A 20020-nucleotide genomic window follows, 5' to 3' on the forward strand; every position below is an offset into this window, starting at 1 on the left:
AAACAGAGAATTTAACATCATGGACCTCAACGAGCATATCTTCAGACAAAGTAGCAAATAACCAAGATCTAATAGGTTGATCGATACGTAACTGATGATAGTATTCAGGATTCATCGATTCCCAATTAAGATGATCAAGAACATAAACCTCAGGCATTGCAATAGAACCATCAATCATGCCTAACAGACCATGAGATACAAAAAATGATTCGAATTGAGTACGCCAAGGTAAATAATTTTGAACAGTCCGAAGAACATTAGTAACAATATTTTTAACATTAGAAGTAGATGTTACCAAAGTTGAGGAGAGCGTTGCAAGATTATGTTGAAGAGTGAAGAAACCTGGCGGCCCACCATAACCGGTGGGCGTGTGGTGTTGCGGCAGGAGCCCCAGATGGTCGACTAGGGTGGAACCCCTGAAGGAGGGTTGTGGCGACGAAGAGTCGGGTAGCGCGTGAGAGACAAACGGGACCGCGACAGTAGCACCAAGCGGTGATGCAGGAGCCTCGAAGAGGCGCCTAGGCATCGACTGGGTTGGACTACACGTGAGGCCCAGAGCAGCAACGCTGGGAGAAAGCGTGTGCGAGAGGTCGAATACTGGCGCGCCAGCGATGGGTTGTGGCTGCGTACCAGACGTCGCGAGTGTCGATGACACGATGGGCGGTTGCGACACGACGACACCTGTGGTGGTCACCGATGAGGCAGCGGCAGACGTGGAGAGGGTGGCCAAAGTGGCATCCATCAAATCACACAGGACTTTGTAAAAATAAAAAAATTAGAGAGCAGAAACGAGAGCACCATAAAAGAAAGTTAGGGTAAAAACCTTGCTCTTGATACCATCTGAAGATAATGATGCGGATTAACCTTAATGAGGGTGCCTAGGCTCATATATATAATAAATGTACAACAGTACAATGACAAGGATGACCTTAGTATCCTCTATTAAAAAAACATAGACGTACATGTTAAATCTTGTTAGTTTTGTTTTGGTATATGGTTCAATATATAATACTTCCTCCGTTCCGTTTTAAATGAAACGTTTGCTTTTTCACGCAACCCAACGCGCTTCTTTAGTCATTAATATCTTTAGTTGTGTAAACGTAAAAAATATAAAAAAGTTATAATTTGATAGTATACATCAAGACGAATCTAAACAAGATCCCACTTAACTATGTTTTTCTTTATATAATAGCGATAAATTGGAGTTAAAATTGATTAGTGAATAGTGTCATTTCATCCAATGTTTCATTTAAAACAGAACGGAGGAAGTATCAAATTTATATAATTTCCATTCATATATAAGTAAAAATATTGATGATAAAATTGTATTAACAAGTACGTCAAAGGTCTTTCATCTTTGAATACAACTAAGATAAACAGTAAAATGCATTGGCAAAGCAAGGATTGAGTAGATGAGACGAATTTTTAGCCTGGATTTAATCTCCTCTCATGTCGCTTTTCTTCCTCTCTGAGGTTGTTCGTTTCTGTATTTTGCCTGTTACCATGACCTGAACAATCTGTAATGAATTTATGAGCCTTTGACTCCAATGGGCAATGAAAACAAGAAACAAATTATCAAAAAAAAACTAAGATAAACAGTAAAATTTAAACTTGTTGGTCTGATTGCATTGACCTATTGACGCCTAAGTTGATGTGCCGCGAAGAGGCATATGTTGGGCCACTTAATTGAGCAGAATTGAGGCGATCAACGTTGGGCTTAAGCAAGGGGAAACGAAATAGCACCTCTACCTCTTCTTTCTGGTCCAAGTCTCAACTTATGCATGATTGGAAAACAAGGCCATGTGGATTATGGGCTACCTGTTGCTCAAGCAAGAACTCTTCAGCTAGATAAACAAGATATAAATATACCGCTTAATACTAATTGGTTGATATACAAATTTATGAAAAATAGAACTTTTTAGGAAGTAAAATAAGGTGAAATTGTATTTAAAAAAGTAGGACTTTGCACTTTCTAGGAAGTTCTTTCCATATAATGGAGGAAGGTACTTGATTAAGTGAATCTAGGTAAGTAAAACTTCTGATGAAAAATTTTACTTTCCACGATAAATCAAATAAATTTTACCACTCCCTATAAAATGAAATTTCAAAAAGAAAAACTTCTTTTTTAAAAAAAATACTAAATTCCTACACTATTACAAGGCTTATCACTAGAGCTAGATTCTACATTATTATAGCAATACTTAATGCTATAAGTGTTCATTTTCCATGAGTTTGGTGTCCTCCAACATCAAACATCTTACTCTATGGGACCTAATTTCCTAATGTTTGGTACAATGTTGTAAACTACTGATTAGGCTCCCATAATTGGTTCCATGAGCATAATTTGTGTTTAAAGTAAGGTGTAGACCATTTTCATAAGCTAAAAATCGGAAAAGTTAGTTATTTCTTCTATTCATCGAATCAAGGTTGGCCTAGTCGTTGTAAGGACTTTCCTTATGACAAAGGTAGATTTTCACCTTTGCAAGAAAGATCTCCAATTTCTCCCATTCTTACAAGGAAATTCTCCTCAACTTTAAAAGAGAAATTAAGATAATCAATGATAAAAGTTCAATATCGAAAATTGAGACTATTTATATAAGGAAAAGGAAGGAGTGACTAATAAATATTTTTTCTCTCAAAAAAAATTACATCATGATAGTAAGAAATTTTTCTTTGAAAAATTACACAATATTGTTCACATGTAGGCAGAATGGTGACACATACCAATTTGTAATGCCCTACAAACATTCAATCATGTGTCATTTTACACGACACTCACGGCTCATTTGGTAGTTGGTCATAAATGGTGGTAATGGGAATGAATTTGTGTGTAAATTTGTGAAAAATATCTTTGTCCATTCCCATGGTAATGCTAATTTATCCTAAAGTGTCCACTTTTCTTCTTGAATTTTCATTCCCATCCAATACCACCTTGTAGGTGGTAATGAGTGTGTTGAACCCTAGTTTTCATGATGACAAAGAAGCAAAGATGCAAACTAAGTAGTGAACTAATGAGTTATTTAAGTGTATGATTTTCTAAGGTATCATTGAAAGGAACAAGAGAATACTAAGTCAAGGAAGAAGTCAAGTAAGGATTTCGAAGACCAAGTGAAGATGTTTCCCAAGGGTGATACTGGAGCAGCATTGGAGCAAGAAGAATAAAGCAAGGCGGTTTTATTTTCTAGTTCCATTGTAAAAGGAACAAGTAAGGATGGTAAGGAACATTGATAGTCTTATTTGAGAATGAGAGTTTGTTCCTTTCTAAGGAACAAACTAATTGACACTAAACGAATCTATTAAAGGAACTTAACAAATAAACGGAACTAGACTTAGGCTTGAAGCAGTACAACGGTTCGATTACGAAGTTGAGTAAGTCATGCCTAAATATAGGTAACCGTTTTTATCTAAGTGAAAATCAGTTTTAATAGAAAATCTTTTTAGGAAAAGATTTTGTTTTTCGAAAAAGAAAAGAAAATAATTACCCGATTTTTTAAGAGTATTTTATTTAAAAGATAATATTTTCTTAAAGATTAAAATTCAGTTTTAATGTTAAATCTGTTTTAAAGTTAACTGATTTTCGGATAAAGCTCAAGAAACTCCTAATCTTTAGGAGCAGTGGCTAAAACATGTCCACGTCCAAAAGGAGATCATGGGATCATGGGATATGTTAAGGAACGTGTTCCTTAAGGGAAGGAACATCATGGGATAATGGATTTAACGTAAACACGATTTTAATTCCCACGTTCTATGTGTTTGTCACTATAAATATTGAAGTCTAAATAAGTTCCAAAATGTGTCTGACTAAATAATTAAGTGAGTTTAACTAATTAAGTGTCAGTGCCTTCATTATCTCATAATAGCCATTTGTTCTTTGCTTACTTACTCTAATTCCTAGCTAATATTCGATCAATTGTATTTTGGTTTTTGGGGTAAGGGACTTTGAGTGAAGTTCTGTAAGAGAGAAGCTTTGAGTAAGCTAGTAAGAGTGAGAAAACTTCGAGTGAAGTTGAGAGGAACTATGTTAAGGGAAAGTGGCTCAGGAACTTGAGTTTAGGAACTCAAGGTGTGGCTCGAGATAGAATTAGGTTGTAACAAAGTTGTTTGGCCTAATTAGTGAAAGAGTTGAGTTTAAAATCCCTAGTGGTCGAGGTTGTTTCTTCTTGTTGGGCCCAAAAAGTTTTTCCTCGTAAAAATCCCTTGTGTTCCTCTAGCTTATTTATTCGTTTAAGTTTAAATTTCCGCAAAAAAGTTACGTTTATTTTTACACCTACAATTCACCCCCCTCTTGTAGTGTTATTCCTAGGGAAATAACAGAGTGGTAATGAAAATTGCTTCCCCTTGGAGACAAAAACACAAGTTTAAGAGTGAGATTGCTTGCTCATGGAGAAAAAATGCCTCCCCATGGAGATTTTAAGTTGTGCTTCCCTAATGAAATTCCACTTAAAATTCATTCCCATTACCGCAATTTATTAACGTCTACCAAACGGGCCGTCACCGTAAAATGGTAAATGAGGCACAATTTTATTGTGGGCATATATATCAATTATCAAGCGGATACATGTTCTCCACCTTAAGTTACTCCAAAATTTAATTTCGATGTATATCGAAATATAAGCCACTATGCAATAATAATAATTTGGTGGTTGCTAACAAAGAACATAATAAAATTATTGGTTTCATCATAATTAAAAAATAATTCGGAATATATACAGCTGTCGTTTTGGAGTATCTAGTGTTTCTCATGTGTGGTGCATCTTTACTTCTATTTCCAGCTTTAATATCTAAAGACAAATGAATAATGATGATAGAACCTCCTTAATTAGCTTGAACTGTAAACTTGCATAATTAGAGAGAGAAAAATAATTAAGAAGCTTCATTGACACTACGTACTTATATTATTATTTAGTTGTCTAATATAATCTTTGGAGTAGAAAGAGGAAAAATGATAACAGAGGAAACACAAATATGGAGAAAGCACTCACAAAAGTTGGGAGCTTGAAAGTTGGTAGTATTTGGATCTCTAAGAAGGCCAAAGATGAATTCTCCACTATTACTGAGGATCTCTCTGTATGTTACACTTACCATTCTTTTGATCCCTTCCTCATATTATTCTTATTGGGACTTATTTGATGCTTGTTATATGTTTTTTTTTGGTGCTATGCTGTATGTTATACTATATCTCAATTCGCAATTTTGCAAGGAATTAGCGAATTAGGTAACACGGCATTTGATAGCATATAGTATATATACATTTACATGTAATTTTTTCCACTTTCATATATGTGTAATGTGTGTGCTATACAAATGAGAGAGTTGATATGAGTTCTGTTCAATATATTCTCCTTTAGTACTGCAGTTATTGGCAATATTGCCAAGTGAAAATTGGAGACATCATAATTGTTGTGGATTATTAATCTGAATCAAATTGATGGTAGGGTATGATCGATGAGAAATCTTTTTAGAGATATATCTAGATTTTGGCCCAAGTGATGACTACAATATTGTTTATTATATTTGAAATTTAACGTAGTGGCTAGTCATATAGTTTATTGATGTTTTCATGTATGTAAACTTTATGTTGTCCAAACGTGGAGTTGTTAATTATATTGTGCATCGAGAATGAACTATTTCATGAAAATATTTTACATTATGTTTTACACTATGGCATTATGAGTTGCTCTTTTTTCCTTTTTTTTGTTCGTGGCATTATCAGAAAACACTCTCTACATGATGTCTTATTTAATATATAGTTCTTTTCAATATTTAGCAAGATATTAGCTATTTTGATAGCTTAGATCGATTTCAACTACAATACCGTTAAAAATACACTAGTCATTAATTATTTCCTATTTTCTAAATCTGGTTTGTGTAAGATGGGTTTGTTTAAGGCAATTAACTTCTTTCACCTTTTTACCTCACTTGTGAGTATTTAAAAATCAAATTGGTGAGATTTTTTATTGTAACAATTTTAATTTCTTTTACCCTTTTCTAACTTTAATTTGCTTTTTTATCTAATGAGTATTTACGATCTGATCATCAAATCATATTTCTTAAACTTTGACCCATTTTTACTTCATGATAACTAATGAAAGTTTTGTGCAATGTAGTCTATTACAAGCACTATTGAAGGTAAGGCAAAGTGGGTATTGAACAAGTTGAAGGGGAAGACTCAAAAAGCCTTGCCGGAGCTCCTCCGCGACTTCAACCTTCCGGCGGGTTTGTTTCCTCAGGATATCATATGCTATGAGCTTGACGAGTCAAGATCAAAGCTCATTGTGTACATGTCCTCCCCTTGTGAGGTATGCTTTAAGGACTCCAGCATTGTGAGGTATGCTAACCGTGTTAAGGCCACTTTATCAAAAGGAAAGCTTACTGGAGTTGAAGGCATGAAGACCAAAGTGTTGGTGTGGGTTAAACTCACTAGCATCAATGTTGAAAGTTACAAATCTGATAAACTTTGGCTCACTACTGCTGGTGTCAAGAAATGTAGGCCTAAAGATGCTTATGAAATGCCGCGTACTGCTGTTAGGGTGGAAGAATTTTGATACACTTAGAGGGTGTTTGGTATGGAAAATTTTGATGTAGGAAACGGATTCAAATAATTGTTTCCATTTCTATTTGTTTGGTATGAGTGTTAAGTAACAAATACCGTTTCCAAGGGGAAACATAATCCCCCCATTTGTTACCCTTATCAAACTAGTTGAAACAAATCACGTTTCCTTCCTCAATCATAATCCTCTCAACTGTTTCCATTCCACTAGGATACCAAACAACAATTAAAGGTAATGATTATTATTTCCATTTCCTCTCCTTATCCAAATCCTTTCCATTCCGTTTACGTTTTCCATACCAAACACCCTCTTATATGTAAATATATACAACTTCTTGTGAGTTTCATTTGCCTTAATTATTATATATAGGAAAAAGTTTATTCTTTGTGTTAATTATTATATATACGAAAGTGTTTATTCTTTGTGTTTATTATTATATATACGAAAGAGTTTATTCTATAATAAAGTATATATATGTATAGCTTGATCTTCGTTTTAATTTTATAGTAGTCCCTATTCAATAAGATTTTGAGAGAATTTTGTCGCCACTAATCTATAAAGTGTGGATTATGCACTAGTGTGCACAAAGCTCATTGTGCACCCAAAAAGAACATATCATTTATATAAAAGAACACGAACTTTTTTCAACAATTTTTCTACTTTAAAAAAGAACACACAACTTAAAATTAAAGAACATGTAAATTTATATTTATAAACGAACAAAGGTTATAATCAAAAGAACATATAGTAAATGAAATCTACACTTAAGTAAAGATCTTTTTCATTTAAATTTGAAAAGGGAATCTTTGCAAAATTTAAGGAAACAATGTAGTTTAGAAAAAAGGTGTACTATGCATGTACTTATTTGCGACTAACCTGTCCTAAACCATTATTTAGAAAGAAGTACTCATTAAGAATGTTTTTTTGGTAGCATTCCCAATGTTGAACAATGTCAATGGTTATGGTCAAGGGTTCCGCTTGAACAAGTTCTCAATCAAAAACCCTAATTTATTTACATACAAATATAATATCTCCAATTTCAATCGATGAAACGGCAAATTTAAATATTCTCAGAATGTTATATAGAAAAGGACAATCCATATGTAAAAATGAGAGATTACTCTCAAATAACCCTACTATGAAAAATTAAGCACTATTAATATAAAAATAAAGAAAATTACTCATTAATATCCTAACATCACTAATTTAAGATCGAGTTCAAATCGAATTAGCCAGGCATACTTTTATCCTCCTAAAAATTAAAATCCCTAACCCAAGAGTGCAACCTATCATTGCCTTGGTGATCCAATCCGGTGAAAGCCGTAGAACACCCAACAAAAAAATGAGCAGCAAAGCAGAGAGAGAGAATGGTGAAAAAGATGAGAATAATCAAAATATAAAGCCAAGATTTTTCGATAAGAAAGCTAAGAACATGTGTTGGGTAAAAGCTGCTATTGTCACTGGCCGTCACCCTGACCGTTGGAGAAAAGATGCCGCCGGCAACATTGTATGCAAGCGTTTCTGCAATTGTTCTGGCTGTCTTTGTTTTGAGTATGATCACATCATTCCTTTTTCTAAAGGTTATTTCTTTCGATTTCTTCTACTATAATTTTATGTGTTTTTTTAGATATTCTTTCATTTTAAGGTTGTTTTGTTTTCTGGGTTTTGTGTGACTTTTATTGGCTAATCTTTTAGAGTTTGTATTTTACCCATTTTTCTGCCCCCCTTTTTTTTTTTTGGGATTTCTTGCTTTGATGCTCATTTTTGTTTACTGGGTATTATCTGACTTTAATATGATACTGTAAAAGATTTAACAGGTTGTTTGGTTCTAGATATGGAATAGAGTGGGAATGGACTCAAATAGATGAGGGAAATGGTAACAAAAATGGTTACATTTGTAGAGTGTTTTCTTGAGGCCAAAGAACGGAAATGAATGGTAAACGTTACCACCAGGTAATGGATTTTGTTACTTGAGGGGGAGTGGAAGGTAACAATTTTGGGGAATTACCATAAGTAATGGTAATGGATTAATTTGGGGTTGAACCATACAAGAAGAAAGGAAATCGATAATTGATTTAGTTTTTTAGAGCCCAAAAATGGTGAACAAAATGTGCTCTAAGCTTATCAAACGAGTTCTTTAAGCCATGTTCATAAGTGTGATGAATGTGCTTCTTGTAGTGGACCCGAACTCATGGGAAACAAAATTTAGTGAAGTACTAGAAGATTGTGATTTGTGAATGAGGATTGTTGGGATTCTATGGGATATCTTAAATATTTCACAAGACTTATCTATGAAATTAAGATAATTTGTAATACCGACAAGCCATGCCTTCACTTGGTAAATGAAATGTGGGATTCCGTGATTCATGATTTGGTGCATGAAATATTAATAGCTCGTGAAGGGAAAAGCGATACTTGTCTTCATTGTCTATCCCGCTCCTATAAAAATACTTTCTTAAAATGTAGAAGATTACATGTTATATGGATTAATGAGGAACCCGCTAGAGTTGCTCGTCATAGAGATGGTGAATTTTTTGGAGATAAAATGAAGTTCTTTTGTCGATTATTTCCAAATGATAGTTTAATCATAACTATATAAATAAATATTCATTGTTCTATATCAAGAGTAGGCCTTTTCAGGATTTAACACTTAATTCTAGGACTTGAACATCAATTAGACTTGAAAATAGCATTAAGTGAGCAAATAAACCACTTGAGAAGAGCAAATCTATTAATTTTTTTTTTACTTATGTGAATTGAATTTGTTATGGTTCATCATGAATTTGTTGATTTACTATGTCTCTCCAAAGTCCAAACAGCATGCACCACCCTCTATCAAAAGTGGACATTCAATCAACTTGTCTGACATATACACATTTAATCAACTTGTCTGACCCATCTCTGGCTTTTTAGACTTTCGAGTGCTTGGGCAACTCAATTTATCCTCTTGTTCTGAGTGAAATTGGAGTACATACTCTTTTATTCATCCACTTAAGAAGAACATGTTAAACATCCACAACATCTTTCCACTTTTGTCAAGGAATTTGGAACTCTTTGATTCTATAGAGGATGTGGGATTTTAAGAGTTCGCATAACTCTCACTTCATGGGTCGGATCTGGAAAGCAGGTTGACTGTTAGGGATTGATGTGCTTGGCTTATTGTTGTATAGGACATTCAATCAACTTGTCTGACACATACACATTCTAATTTGGTGTGTTTTATTTTTTGTTTTATTTAGTTTTTGTCATTCTTTTGCTGTACTTTTTCTTGAAATTTCTGTTTCCTGCCTTGCACCCATTTTGCTGCAATGCTGCTACATAGGTGGGTAGGGGAGTGTGCAACATGTGACTTTCGCTCATGCCTTGGATCAAATAGAAACTTCATAGTGAGCTTGGTAGATATGCCATGTGTGCACGTGAAGTATGTAAGAAATGATAGCTTATGAAGTTGAAGCTTTCGAAGTGGCTTATTGGTGAATTTTTGGGGCATGCTTGGAAACGAGTTTGAGCCTCAATTGAGATTGGAAAACTGTAAATGTGGAGCTGAACTTTTGGACCTGGAAATCAGCTTATCTGAGCATAGCAATGACTGTTTGGCCTTGGTTCAGTCACCATTTGCTGTGTGGATAGCCCGTAGCACTTTGTTGAGCCGGGGGAGAGAGTGGGTGGTGGGATCTTCCCATGTCAATTTAATGAAAAAAAGTTAGTCAGTGTGAGTCTTCCATTTGCTGAGTACCTCTTTTCAGATACCTCTATTATTTCTTGCTATCCTACTTCTGTACCCAAGCGTAAGCCTGAAATTTTGGTGGAATGATGCAAGTCACCGGCCCTTTGTTCTCCAAGGAAATATAGAACCGTGAAGAATAATTTGTGTAGTTGAATATAACCAATGAGCCTGATCGCCGATGGTTATTACATTCAGCATTAGTCCCTTTAGGATTTTGCATGAAGTCTGATTGCTGGATTCCTCTAAGTTATTTAGTTTAACAGCCAACAAAATTCCAGCATGTATGGGACTTGACCTTGATCTAAATTGTAACCTGGTGGGTAAGCTTCCTATCAAGCAGGATCAATTCCATGTAGCAGTCTATAAAATTTCCCATCAAGTTCCTCTATGTATGCTCCTGAAATTGTGGCAGCAGCTAATTGCTGGTATATAATGGTTCAAGGACTTATAGTGGCGACCACTTTCTTTTGCTAAGTAATACACGTCAACTATATCTTATTTGAGGGGACTCAACTTAGATTCTTTAATGTTCTGTTCCTTATTATATGTTATGTATCAGCCTAGGCAACCTATACATGACACCTTTGAGGAGTAAGAAAGAGAAGGGTATGAAGGCTAATTTCACTGAAGAATGTGGAGCAATTGGGTGAATTTGTTAGGATTCACAGTGATGTTTGTGTGTTTGTATGTAGAAAGAAAGGCACTTAGGTAGTGTTGGGATCATGGAGTTGATTTCATTCCTTATTTAAATATAGAAATTGCAATCCTGACTAGGGGTGTAAGCTAGATAGATTAGTTTGGACTTTGTCAAGATTAAGTATGTAAGTCTAGTCCATTATATTTTGGTTTAAAAAATTGAATCCAAATCCATACTTAACTCTTCACAAGTCTCAATTCGGTCCAAACAAACTGTCTTCCGTCAAATCCAGTCCAACCCAAAATCTTAAATTCACATTATTTTTCTTTTCCTTTTAGATCCAAATTAACCTTTTAGCTGATAAAAATATCATCAAAACTATTGCGGCTTGCTAGATCAAGCCATAGAGACGGTAAAAACTAATAACATCCTGTGCATCAAAAAATGGAAAAAATAAACTAATGACATCATTGCATAATTCATATATAAACAAAAATAGGATTGTTTTATGGGGTTACTTAAGGAGAATAATTTTGGATTCAAGATTGGACTTTGGACTTCATGCAAATCCACCTAAACTTTTTTTTAGTCCCACTTGTCCACCAAATATGGACTCAAAGTGAACTGGACTATAGACTTTTTTCCATCCACTTACATCTCTTGTCCCAACATGCAATGCTAAATCATCTCTTTGGAAAAAATTAAGAACTCTAAATCCATAATTTCAAATACATGTGTTTGGAAAGTGAGTGGAAATGCAGTTCCAGAATATGAAATTCCCAATTAGAATTCCCCAATTGTCTCTCCTCCAACTCAACCTCCATTGCCACCTACTCTCTCACCAACACTACCTTCTCTTGTTGGTGATTGGAATATCAATTCCACTTCCAAAATTGGAAATTTCCAGAAATTAAGAACAAGAGCTGACCTCTTTCCCCTGCTCTCTTCTCCACCTCCACTTCCACCACCCACACTGCCCCCACCTACACTCCTACCCCTTTCCGTCCTCTAGCTACTATCCTACTCTCCACCTCTCTCATTCTTTTGCTACCATCACAAATGGAAAAAATTGCAATACTTTTGGCCACTTAAGTTCAAAATCTAGAACTTCAATGGACTAAATCAAAATGTTTATGGATATATTTCATAATATTTGCAATGTTCTTGAATTATGACCATAATTCTTATTAAAATTCAATATCTAGAACTTTAATGGAAAAAAATTGTCATTTCAAGGTTAAATATCATAAATTGAAGCCTTGTAAAATATGGTGGTGGTCTTGAAAAGCTTCTCAAGATTCTTACATTTGCAACACCTACTTTGGCAGAGAAGGAACAGAAACTTGAGGAGAGAGATAGGCTAAACATATGGTCGTCGTGGAGGAGAGAGACAGAGAGCATAAGCATAGGAGAGAGGAAAGAGAAAGGGGAATGAGGATTGAGCACGAGAAAGAGGAATATTGGGATTTGAAATGACAATTTCTCATATTGTATTTAAATTTTTTACTTTGGTCAATTTTAATATATATATACATGGAATTGAGCCGATTCCGAATCCAAATTATATGATTTCTCGCACACTTAAATTTAGTATCTAGATGTTATATGGAATTTTGGTTCCCAAACAGGTTATTAGGAAATTGTAACAAAGGAAGATGTAGTAAGAGAGAAGGCATTCAGAATGTGTGATTCCATTCCTTTTGTAGTCAAAGACCAACATCTTGAGAGGTGGAGGATTCATCACTAACTGCCTAATTGATCAATCATCTACAACCTTCCTCCCTTTTTGCAATTCTTTTTCTCTTCTCTCATCTCACTTTTCTCTGTCCCTGTCTATCTCCATCCTATTCAGTACAGTTTTTTCACTAAATACCCCTAACAAATTGGTTTATTCACCAAATATCACCATTGTTTCAAAATTCACCATATAACTCCAAGGACTTTGAAAAAATGTACAAAATGCCTTTAATGACTAACGGAAGTCAACTTTGTTAGTCATTAAGGGTAATTCTGTTAATTATCCCTCACACCCATATTTAACCCTTAATTAATTAACCTAATTATTATTTTTAATGTTTTCTCTCTCCCCTCCCATTTCCTTTTATCCCTCCACCACCACCACCATACCACCAGTCACCACTACCACAACCCAGCCGCTTTCCAATCCTGAAACCCCCTCTCCTCTCCCAGCCACCAAAACCACCCCCTCCCCAATCCCGACCCACACTCCCCCAACAACCAAAGCGCGAAATAACATCAAAATCTCCCTCTCCTCTATGAAACCTCCAACATTCCCTTCCCCTTCTTCCCTTTGCTTCTCAATATCCGAATGAAACCTTCCTCTAACGAAGCCTGTCAAATTTGGGCAGCAATCTTGACTTAAAAAATGCGGAAAAACATCAGAGAGGGAGTTTCAAAACTCCCTGAAAATCGTCTCCCAAAAGGAGTAAAAAAAACCAATCATTGCGGGGAGAGGATTACCGGAATCTCGCGACCTGTGAAATTTACATAATTCAGATGAAGACTAAAGTGAGTGACGGTTTTTTTTGGAAAAAAGAAATCCAAAATACAATATGTTTTTGTTTTGAAAGAGAAGAATTTGCAGACACTAAGAGGACAAAGATCTAACCAGATCTAATTTATAACTCTTCTAAAAGTAGTGAAGACAAACTGTTTCTATGGGAAAAATGATATGAGTAACAATATGGTGCATTTTGCTAGAGAATGCAGTAGCAGAGTCTTAACATAACTTACACTTTTCATCTCTTGTTTATTTTAGGTTTTAGCGAGGTTCAAGGTGAAATAATAATGGTGGAATTAGGGTTGATTTGGGGAAAAGTGAAGAACACCATTGAAGAGAGAAAGAGAGAGAGTGAGAGATGAGAACTAGAGTTGATTGCTGCTCCTCCCGCGAGGAAGACATGGCCTAAGTTTCAAGTTGTTAGAGGAATGGAGTTTGTCCGAAGAAGAAAAAATGAGAGGGGTTGAGGAAAGAGATCGAGGTGATGGTGACAGGTTTTCGGGTTAGGAGTGATTTCAAGGTGGTTGGGGTGGGGTTTTGGTGGCTAGGGTGGTTGAAAGGGAGGAGGCTTGGTGGAGAGAAAAATAGGGAAGAAGATGGTTAATAATGGTTAACTAGGGAAGATAGTTAGGGTTATTGGGCTAATTAGGTTTAACTAAAGTTTATGGGTTAATTAGGGGCTAATGATTAACGGAAGTGAAGTCTAACTCTGTTAGTCAAGAAGACATGTTGCGTTATTTGTGTAAATGTCGGGGGTATCTAGTGAATTTCCAAAATTTGGAGGGTATGTAGGGAATTTCATGACAAATCGGGGGTATTTGGTGAGATAATAAATGAAACATTAGGTTGTCAATGAATCAGTTTCTAATTCTATGTTTTATTATTGAATGGAGTAGAGCTACTCATTCTATATGTTGATCTTTGTGTTTTATCTTTGAACCTTGATGTCTGCCATTTGTCTTTTATCTTGGGGTGGATTAACTTTAGGAACTTTTACATTTGAGTTGACAAATTGTGTTTTTAATTTTTTTAATGATGGCTCATATCCTTTTATCTAGTGTAATTATAACTTCAAAATGGCAAAATCCTTGAAGATTTTTGTGAATGGCGACCCTTTCAGCTCATTTGGAGTTTTTTTTAATCTAGGTTCCAACTTGTTTTCATGAGCTTAAACATGGTTTCAATCTCAATATTTGTGTGGTGATAAACTGATAACGTCAAAACAAATCAATGATTTTAACTTTCATTCTAGGTGGCTTTCAGCTCGGTCATGTTTTGGAGGACAGATCTCCTTGATTTTGTTAGAATTATGAATTGTCCAAGGCACATGCTGTGCATGCTCTTTTGCACTCTAAAAGGAGTGAAGCGCGCATATCGTAGTGTATGCAGATTTCGGAGGTGTGTTTGAGTTTCCTAGGTTACATCTAATGGTTTGTGTATGTCCTTGATGTTCAGTTTGAGTTGGATGTCAATTTGAATGTGGAAATTGGTCATTTTGGACCGGGTATTGACAATGTTTGACAGGCCAACCCTTGGTGGTTTGCAGCAAGTTTAATGGCCATGGTGTATAAGGCGGTGGTTATGTGTAAGCATATTTCTTGTAGGCTTGTAGGCTTGTAGCACACTTCTCTCAATCATAAGAAACGGAGATCATTGCTTTGATTTTCATTTGTCGAATTGGAAAACAAGGAAAACTTTTTTCTTCCTTGTAATGTGTTCACTGTTGGGTATGAACTGAATATAGTTTCTTGGAGAACTGGAAAGCGAGAATAAAATAGAATTGATTTCACTAGTTACACGCCCTTAGTATGTCTTTGTTTGTGCATATGGTTTGAAGTTCGGTGTGTAGGATGCGCCATCTTTTCCTTACTGTGTCCTTACTGAGATTGAAATTTTTACATTTCAAGGTATGCTTGAACATTGGGAACTGTCATTGTAGGAGGTGAGTCCACAATTGACAATTGTCAGATACTTCAAACTAGGGTCAATCGATACAAGTCTGACAAAGAAATGGATTCCAACATATTGAGAGGCTATTCCTGTGATTTGAAATTCACTGGTATGTTTCTTTGCATAGCTTTTGTCATATTGTTCATTGTTATTGTTGCAAATGCCCATATATATATATATGGTTGCATGTGTTTAGAGGTTGTGTGTTTTTGCAGACAAGGAACTTGATATAATTGAGATGGCTGTGTATGGCGACGTGATACGGCCTGGGAACCAATGTCGTTGCAGGTCTGTTGCTGAAATGCTTGGAAATTTCAAGGCTAAAGATCACGCGGCACCTTGCAAGTTGCCCTACGGTGAAGATTCATGACGTTTTATACCAATACAACAACATATTCAGAGCCCGAACCCTTTTAAATGGGGTCGGCTGCATGACCTTATATACTCTACCATTATGCTTTGGAATTTCAATTCGCAGTCATTCTTCTAATATTCTGTGTTACATTCATAATTCTGAAGATTGCCATATTGTGAAAAAAAAAAAAGAATGAAACTCCAGCATAAACGGTAAACTACTTTGGAATTGCTGGAATGTTTTTGATTTTGGTTATTGGATTTGGACAATATTCCTCAAAATTCTTGCAGTTTGGAATTGTTCGAGTTGAATTACGACTTACAAGGCGAATCGAATATGATATTTCCAAGCTTAACGTTAGGTTCAAGTTTGATTTAAATATCATCCGAAAATATAATTCGGTTACATGTAATTTTTTGTCGTCAAAACTTTTTGACTCTGGCTATATATTGAAAGAATAATCCAAGAGTAATATTATATATTTATATAACTGAAAGATAAGAGATCCTATTATTTGGCAGGGTGAGATTGAAATCGTTTAGTTTTCTTTTATTGTTTTGTACTGCTAATTGCATATTTTTTTATTCATATGAACCACAAAAGTAGTACAAAGTACAAAGAAGAAGAGTGGGGATTCAAACTTGTGATCTATCGTTCATAGTACCTCAATCTTAACCAATATGTCAAAACATCTTTGATAATTAGCATATTATTTCACTGCATTAAGTTTACTGTGATTGAATTCAGATGCCATTGGTTATGTGTACACATTGACGTGTGCCATATATCAATATGGATTTTAAATTTGGTGAAGCACCAAATAACATATACTTGATGCAGACCACTATTACCGTTATTTTGTTAAATCAAACCCAACAATTTATCTACATAGCGCACAATTTTTATAACCAATTATTTTGCATGACTCAGAAAGAAAAAAAAGAAATATTTATTTCGGTAGGGGACGTGTCGCTCAAGTACCTACATAGATCATCCTCTATATGTGTATATTATCTTGCTTCATGTATGTATTATTCCAATACGTCCTTATTGTTAAACTTAATTGCGTTTTAAGGCCACTAAGTAAACAAAGAAAAATTAACAAAAGGATATCTAATGGTATGGTCATTGACTTGAAAACAAGATTTGGTCGCCTTAGGTGCTAATAAAAACTGTTTCGATCTCCAATGTTATTATAACGACCCTAGAAGTATTATGTGCGAAGTGAGAGATGAAGCTCACACAAATCTTTTACTCATATAGGAAGATTTATCATTTATGTATAAGAACTTGTACTAGAAGTTGTATTATTTAAGGTATACTAGTTAAGACATGATTTCTCGTGAATGTTATTACCCATCAAGACGGGGTTGTTTTGAAGATTTTGGGGCCGCAATTCTAACATAAAATTTGGTCCCCTAAATTTATAAAAAAATAAAGGTGGAAGGTTAGACTTTTAAAGATAGAAAGTTGAATATCTAAAAAATAAATCATTGACAAATTTATTAAAGGTGGATACAAGGGTGATTTCTTCAAATATGAAGCAAAATTTTCAAACTAAAATTTTTTTGGGGCCTTTATAATTTTGGGGGCTGTTGGGCCCTCAGTTTTCTGGAATAGGCTGCTTCCTTGATTATTTTGAATTTATAATTAACGTGGCAGTTTGGCAAAGGAGTGGGAAGACTGAGTCAAGCGACGTTACTTGGCGTCATTCTTGGCAGTTGAGATATGCACGGGATTATGCTGACGGGGCCCTTAAATTGCGGAACAACTAAAAGCAGCTGGGGAGATATTTTCTTAGTAGTATATATACATAATTTGTAACCTAGTTTTGACTTATGTTCTTTATCTTCACTTCCATCGTCTCTCTCTAGAAAAACACATATATTTCTCTTCTCTCAAATACTTCTGAGTTCCATCATCATTGTAATCAGCTACATTGTAACATCTACTTCAAGCGTCATATTAGTGGATTGGTGATCAGAGCATCACCCGCGGTTTTTCCCTTTTGGGTTTTCCGCGTCAACAATTTCTTGTTCCTTCATTATTTATTCTTTACGCAATTCATTTTATTTATCATGTCTTTTATTCAGTATGATGATTTGTTGTTGGCACCTAAACCTTTTTAGTACTTGGTACAAAATCGGCATAAACAATTTGGCGCCCACCGTGGGGCCACAGCAAGATCTTCATACGTTTATTGACAATCGCATCTTTTTTTTTTATTTTCCATACTCTTCCATCTTTTCGTATTTGCTATGGCAGGACAATGGGTTACCACCCAGGAAGTCATTGACGAACTCAATCGCGTCAAAGCGGAGATGGCGACGTTAAAGGAAAGCTAGTCGCGTCATGCATGGAGATCCAGAGCTTGAAATCCGCCAAGAAGACGTCCAAGGGGCCCAAGCCTCGCAATGTCCGTGGCGTCTCCAGGATGCAAAATCTGGACGGCGAAGGGTTCGAGACCCCAGAAATCGTGCTGATCTCGAGATGCTGATGATTCAGAAAAGGAAGAGCCGATGCGGCGAGAATGACGGTGCTGACCCTTCGAAAGAGTTCGCCCAAGGCCGTCTTGATGATCCTATCCAGCAGCGTCTCCAGCAATTAGAAGACATGATCGCCGTATCCCTGGTGTCCCCAGGCCTATGGAAAAAGCTACTCCTAACAGTTATGCTGATTCTCCTTTTGCAGATCCCATACGTTGATCGAGGTGCCCAAGAGGTTCTCCGTCCCGTCCATGAAGCTGTACGACGGCACCACAGATCCCAACGACCATGTCGCTCAGTACAAGCAAAGAATGATTACCATCTCAATCCCGAAGAATATGCGGGAAGCATGCATGTGCAAGGGATTTGGCTCTACGCTGACTGGGCCAGCTTTGCAGTGGTTCATTAATCTTAATAACGGGACCATTCTTCTTTGCTCAATTTAATGCTTTTAATATGCAATTTGCTAGTAGTCGCAAAATGGAAAAACAAGCTAGCGACTTACATAGGATTGTGCAAAAATCTGACGAGTCTCTTAAAGAATTTGTAACAGGTTTAACAGGGAAAAGTGTCCATCCCGAATTGCGATGCTAGGACGGCCATCGAGGCGTTCAGACGTGGTCTGGATGAGGAATCAGACCTCTAAAGGAGCTGACCAAATATCCATGTCCGACGTTCGAGGATGCTCAAGCCAAACGTTGGCCCAATAGGCTGGAAGAAGACATGCAGTCCAGAAAGGCTTATGCCCATGCCGACAGCCGGAAGGCAACGTCCAACAGGCAAGCTTCTTGGCGTCAAAAGCCTTATGAGCGCCCGCAGCAGGTCCATAGCGTCCGTCATGATGGGCCAGTCAATGATTGGAAGAATGATCCCGGTCTTCCCCCCAAGCTAAGCGAATATGGTTTCAACGTCACTATGGGAGGTATTATTAATACTTTACATTCTTTAGGTTCTGCTGTTAAATGGCCTTTCAGGAATGAAAATCGACGGCCCATCGCGACAAATCCAAATGGTGCGAATTCCATGGAGACCATGGGCATCACACTGACGAATGGTCGCTCTAGGCGAGAAGTATCCCACCTGCTGAAGCAAGGATACCTAAAAGACTTGCTGACGGAGAAAGGTAAGCAGACGGTGTCGAAAATGACGACCGACGTCAACCGCCGTCATCCCCACCGCACGTCAAGGTAATAATGTCATTAGTGGTGGTTCAGATATCTGTGGACTAACATATTCTGCAGCTAAGCGGCATGCACGAGACGGTCTGAATCAAGACGCCGTCCCAAAGAACTCCGTCACCCCGTGACTCGAGCTGGAGGCCATGCCAATCACCTTCGATGACGCCGATCTCGGCGACGACAGGGACATACACCATGACGGTCTGGTAATATCTCTAACTGTCAGTAATTGCTTGCTAAAACGTGTGTTAGTGGACAATGGCAGTTCAGCAAACATCCTGATGAGAGGCGCTTTAGAGGACATGGGGATCGATGAACGTGACGTCATCCGCAAATCTACCGTCCTTGTCGGATTCAGCGGAGAATCCAAGCACACCATGGGAGAAGTGACCCTGCCCACCTTCGCCAAGGGAGTTAACATGCCAACTAAATTTTATGTCATTGACTGCCCTTCTTCTTATAATGTGATTTTAGGCAGGCCATGGATCCATAGCATGAAGGCTGTCCCCTCGTATTCCATCAATCTCTTGAAGTTCCCTACCAAGTGGGGAGTGCAGGAAATCAAAGGGGACAGACGGATCGCGAAGGAATGCTACAAGACGTCCTTGAAGCCAA

General features: G+C 36.6%; 2 protein-coding genes across 3 annotated transcripts; both read left to right on the forward strand.

Annotated features, from left to right (window-relative positions):
* Positions 1-4559: 4559 nt before the first annotated feature.
* On the forward strand, positions 4560-6944 carry LOC104893994 (hypothetical protein). Its single transcript, XM_010680146.4, has 2 exons — positions 4560-5067; positions 6108-6944. The coding sequence occupies exons 1-2, from the start codon at positions 4966-4968 to the stop codon at positions 6543-6545; spliced, it is 540 nt and encodes a 179-aa protein (XP_010678448.2). The 5' UTR covers positions 4560-4965; the 3' UTR covers positions 6546-6944.
* Positions 6945-7784: 840 nt separating this feature from the next.
* LOC104893995 (hypothetical protein) lies at positions 7785-16267 on the forward strand. 2 transcript variants are annotated; one of them, XM_010680147.4, is made up of 3 exons: positions 7785-8131; positions 15376-15495; positions 15602-16267. In XM_010680147.4, the coding sequence occupies exons 1-3, from the start codon at positions 7894-7896 to the stop codon at positions 15754-15756; spliced, it is 513 nt and encodes a 170-aa protein (XP_010678449.2). In that variant the 5' UTR covers positions 7785-7893; the 3' UTR covers positions 15757-16267. The 2 variants fall into 2 exon arrangements, with proteins under 2 accessions (XP_010678449.2, XP_019105205.2); XM_019249660.3 differs by having other exon boundaries at positions 7962-8102.
* The last annotated feature ends 3753 nt before the right edge of the window (positions 16268-20020 follow it).

This window comes from Beta vulgaris, chromosome 5 (genome assembly GCF_026745355.1).
Source record: "Beta vulgaris subsp. vulgaris cultivar EL10 chromosome 5, EL10.2, whole genome shotgun sequence".
In the NCBI taxonomy this organism is placed as follows: Eukaryota; Viridiplantae; Streptophyta; class Magnoliopsida; order Caryophyllales; family Amaranthaceae; genus Beta; species Beta vulgaris.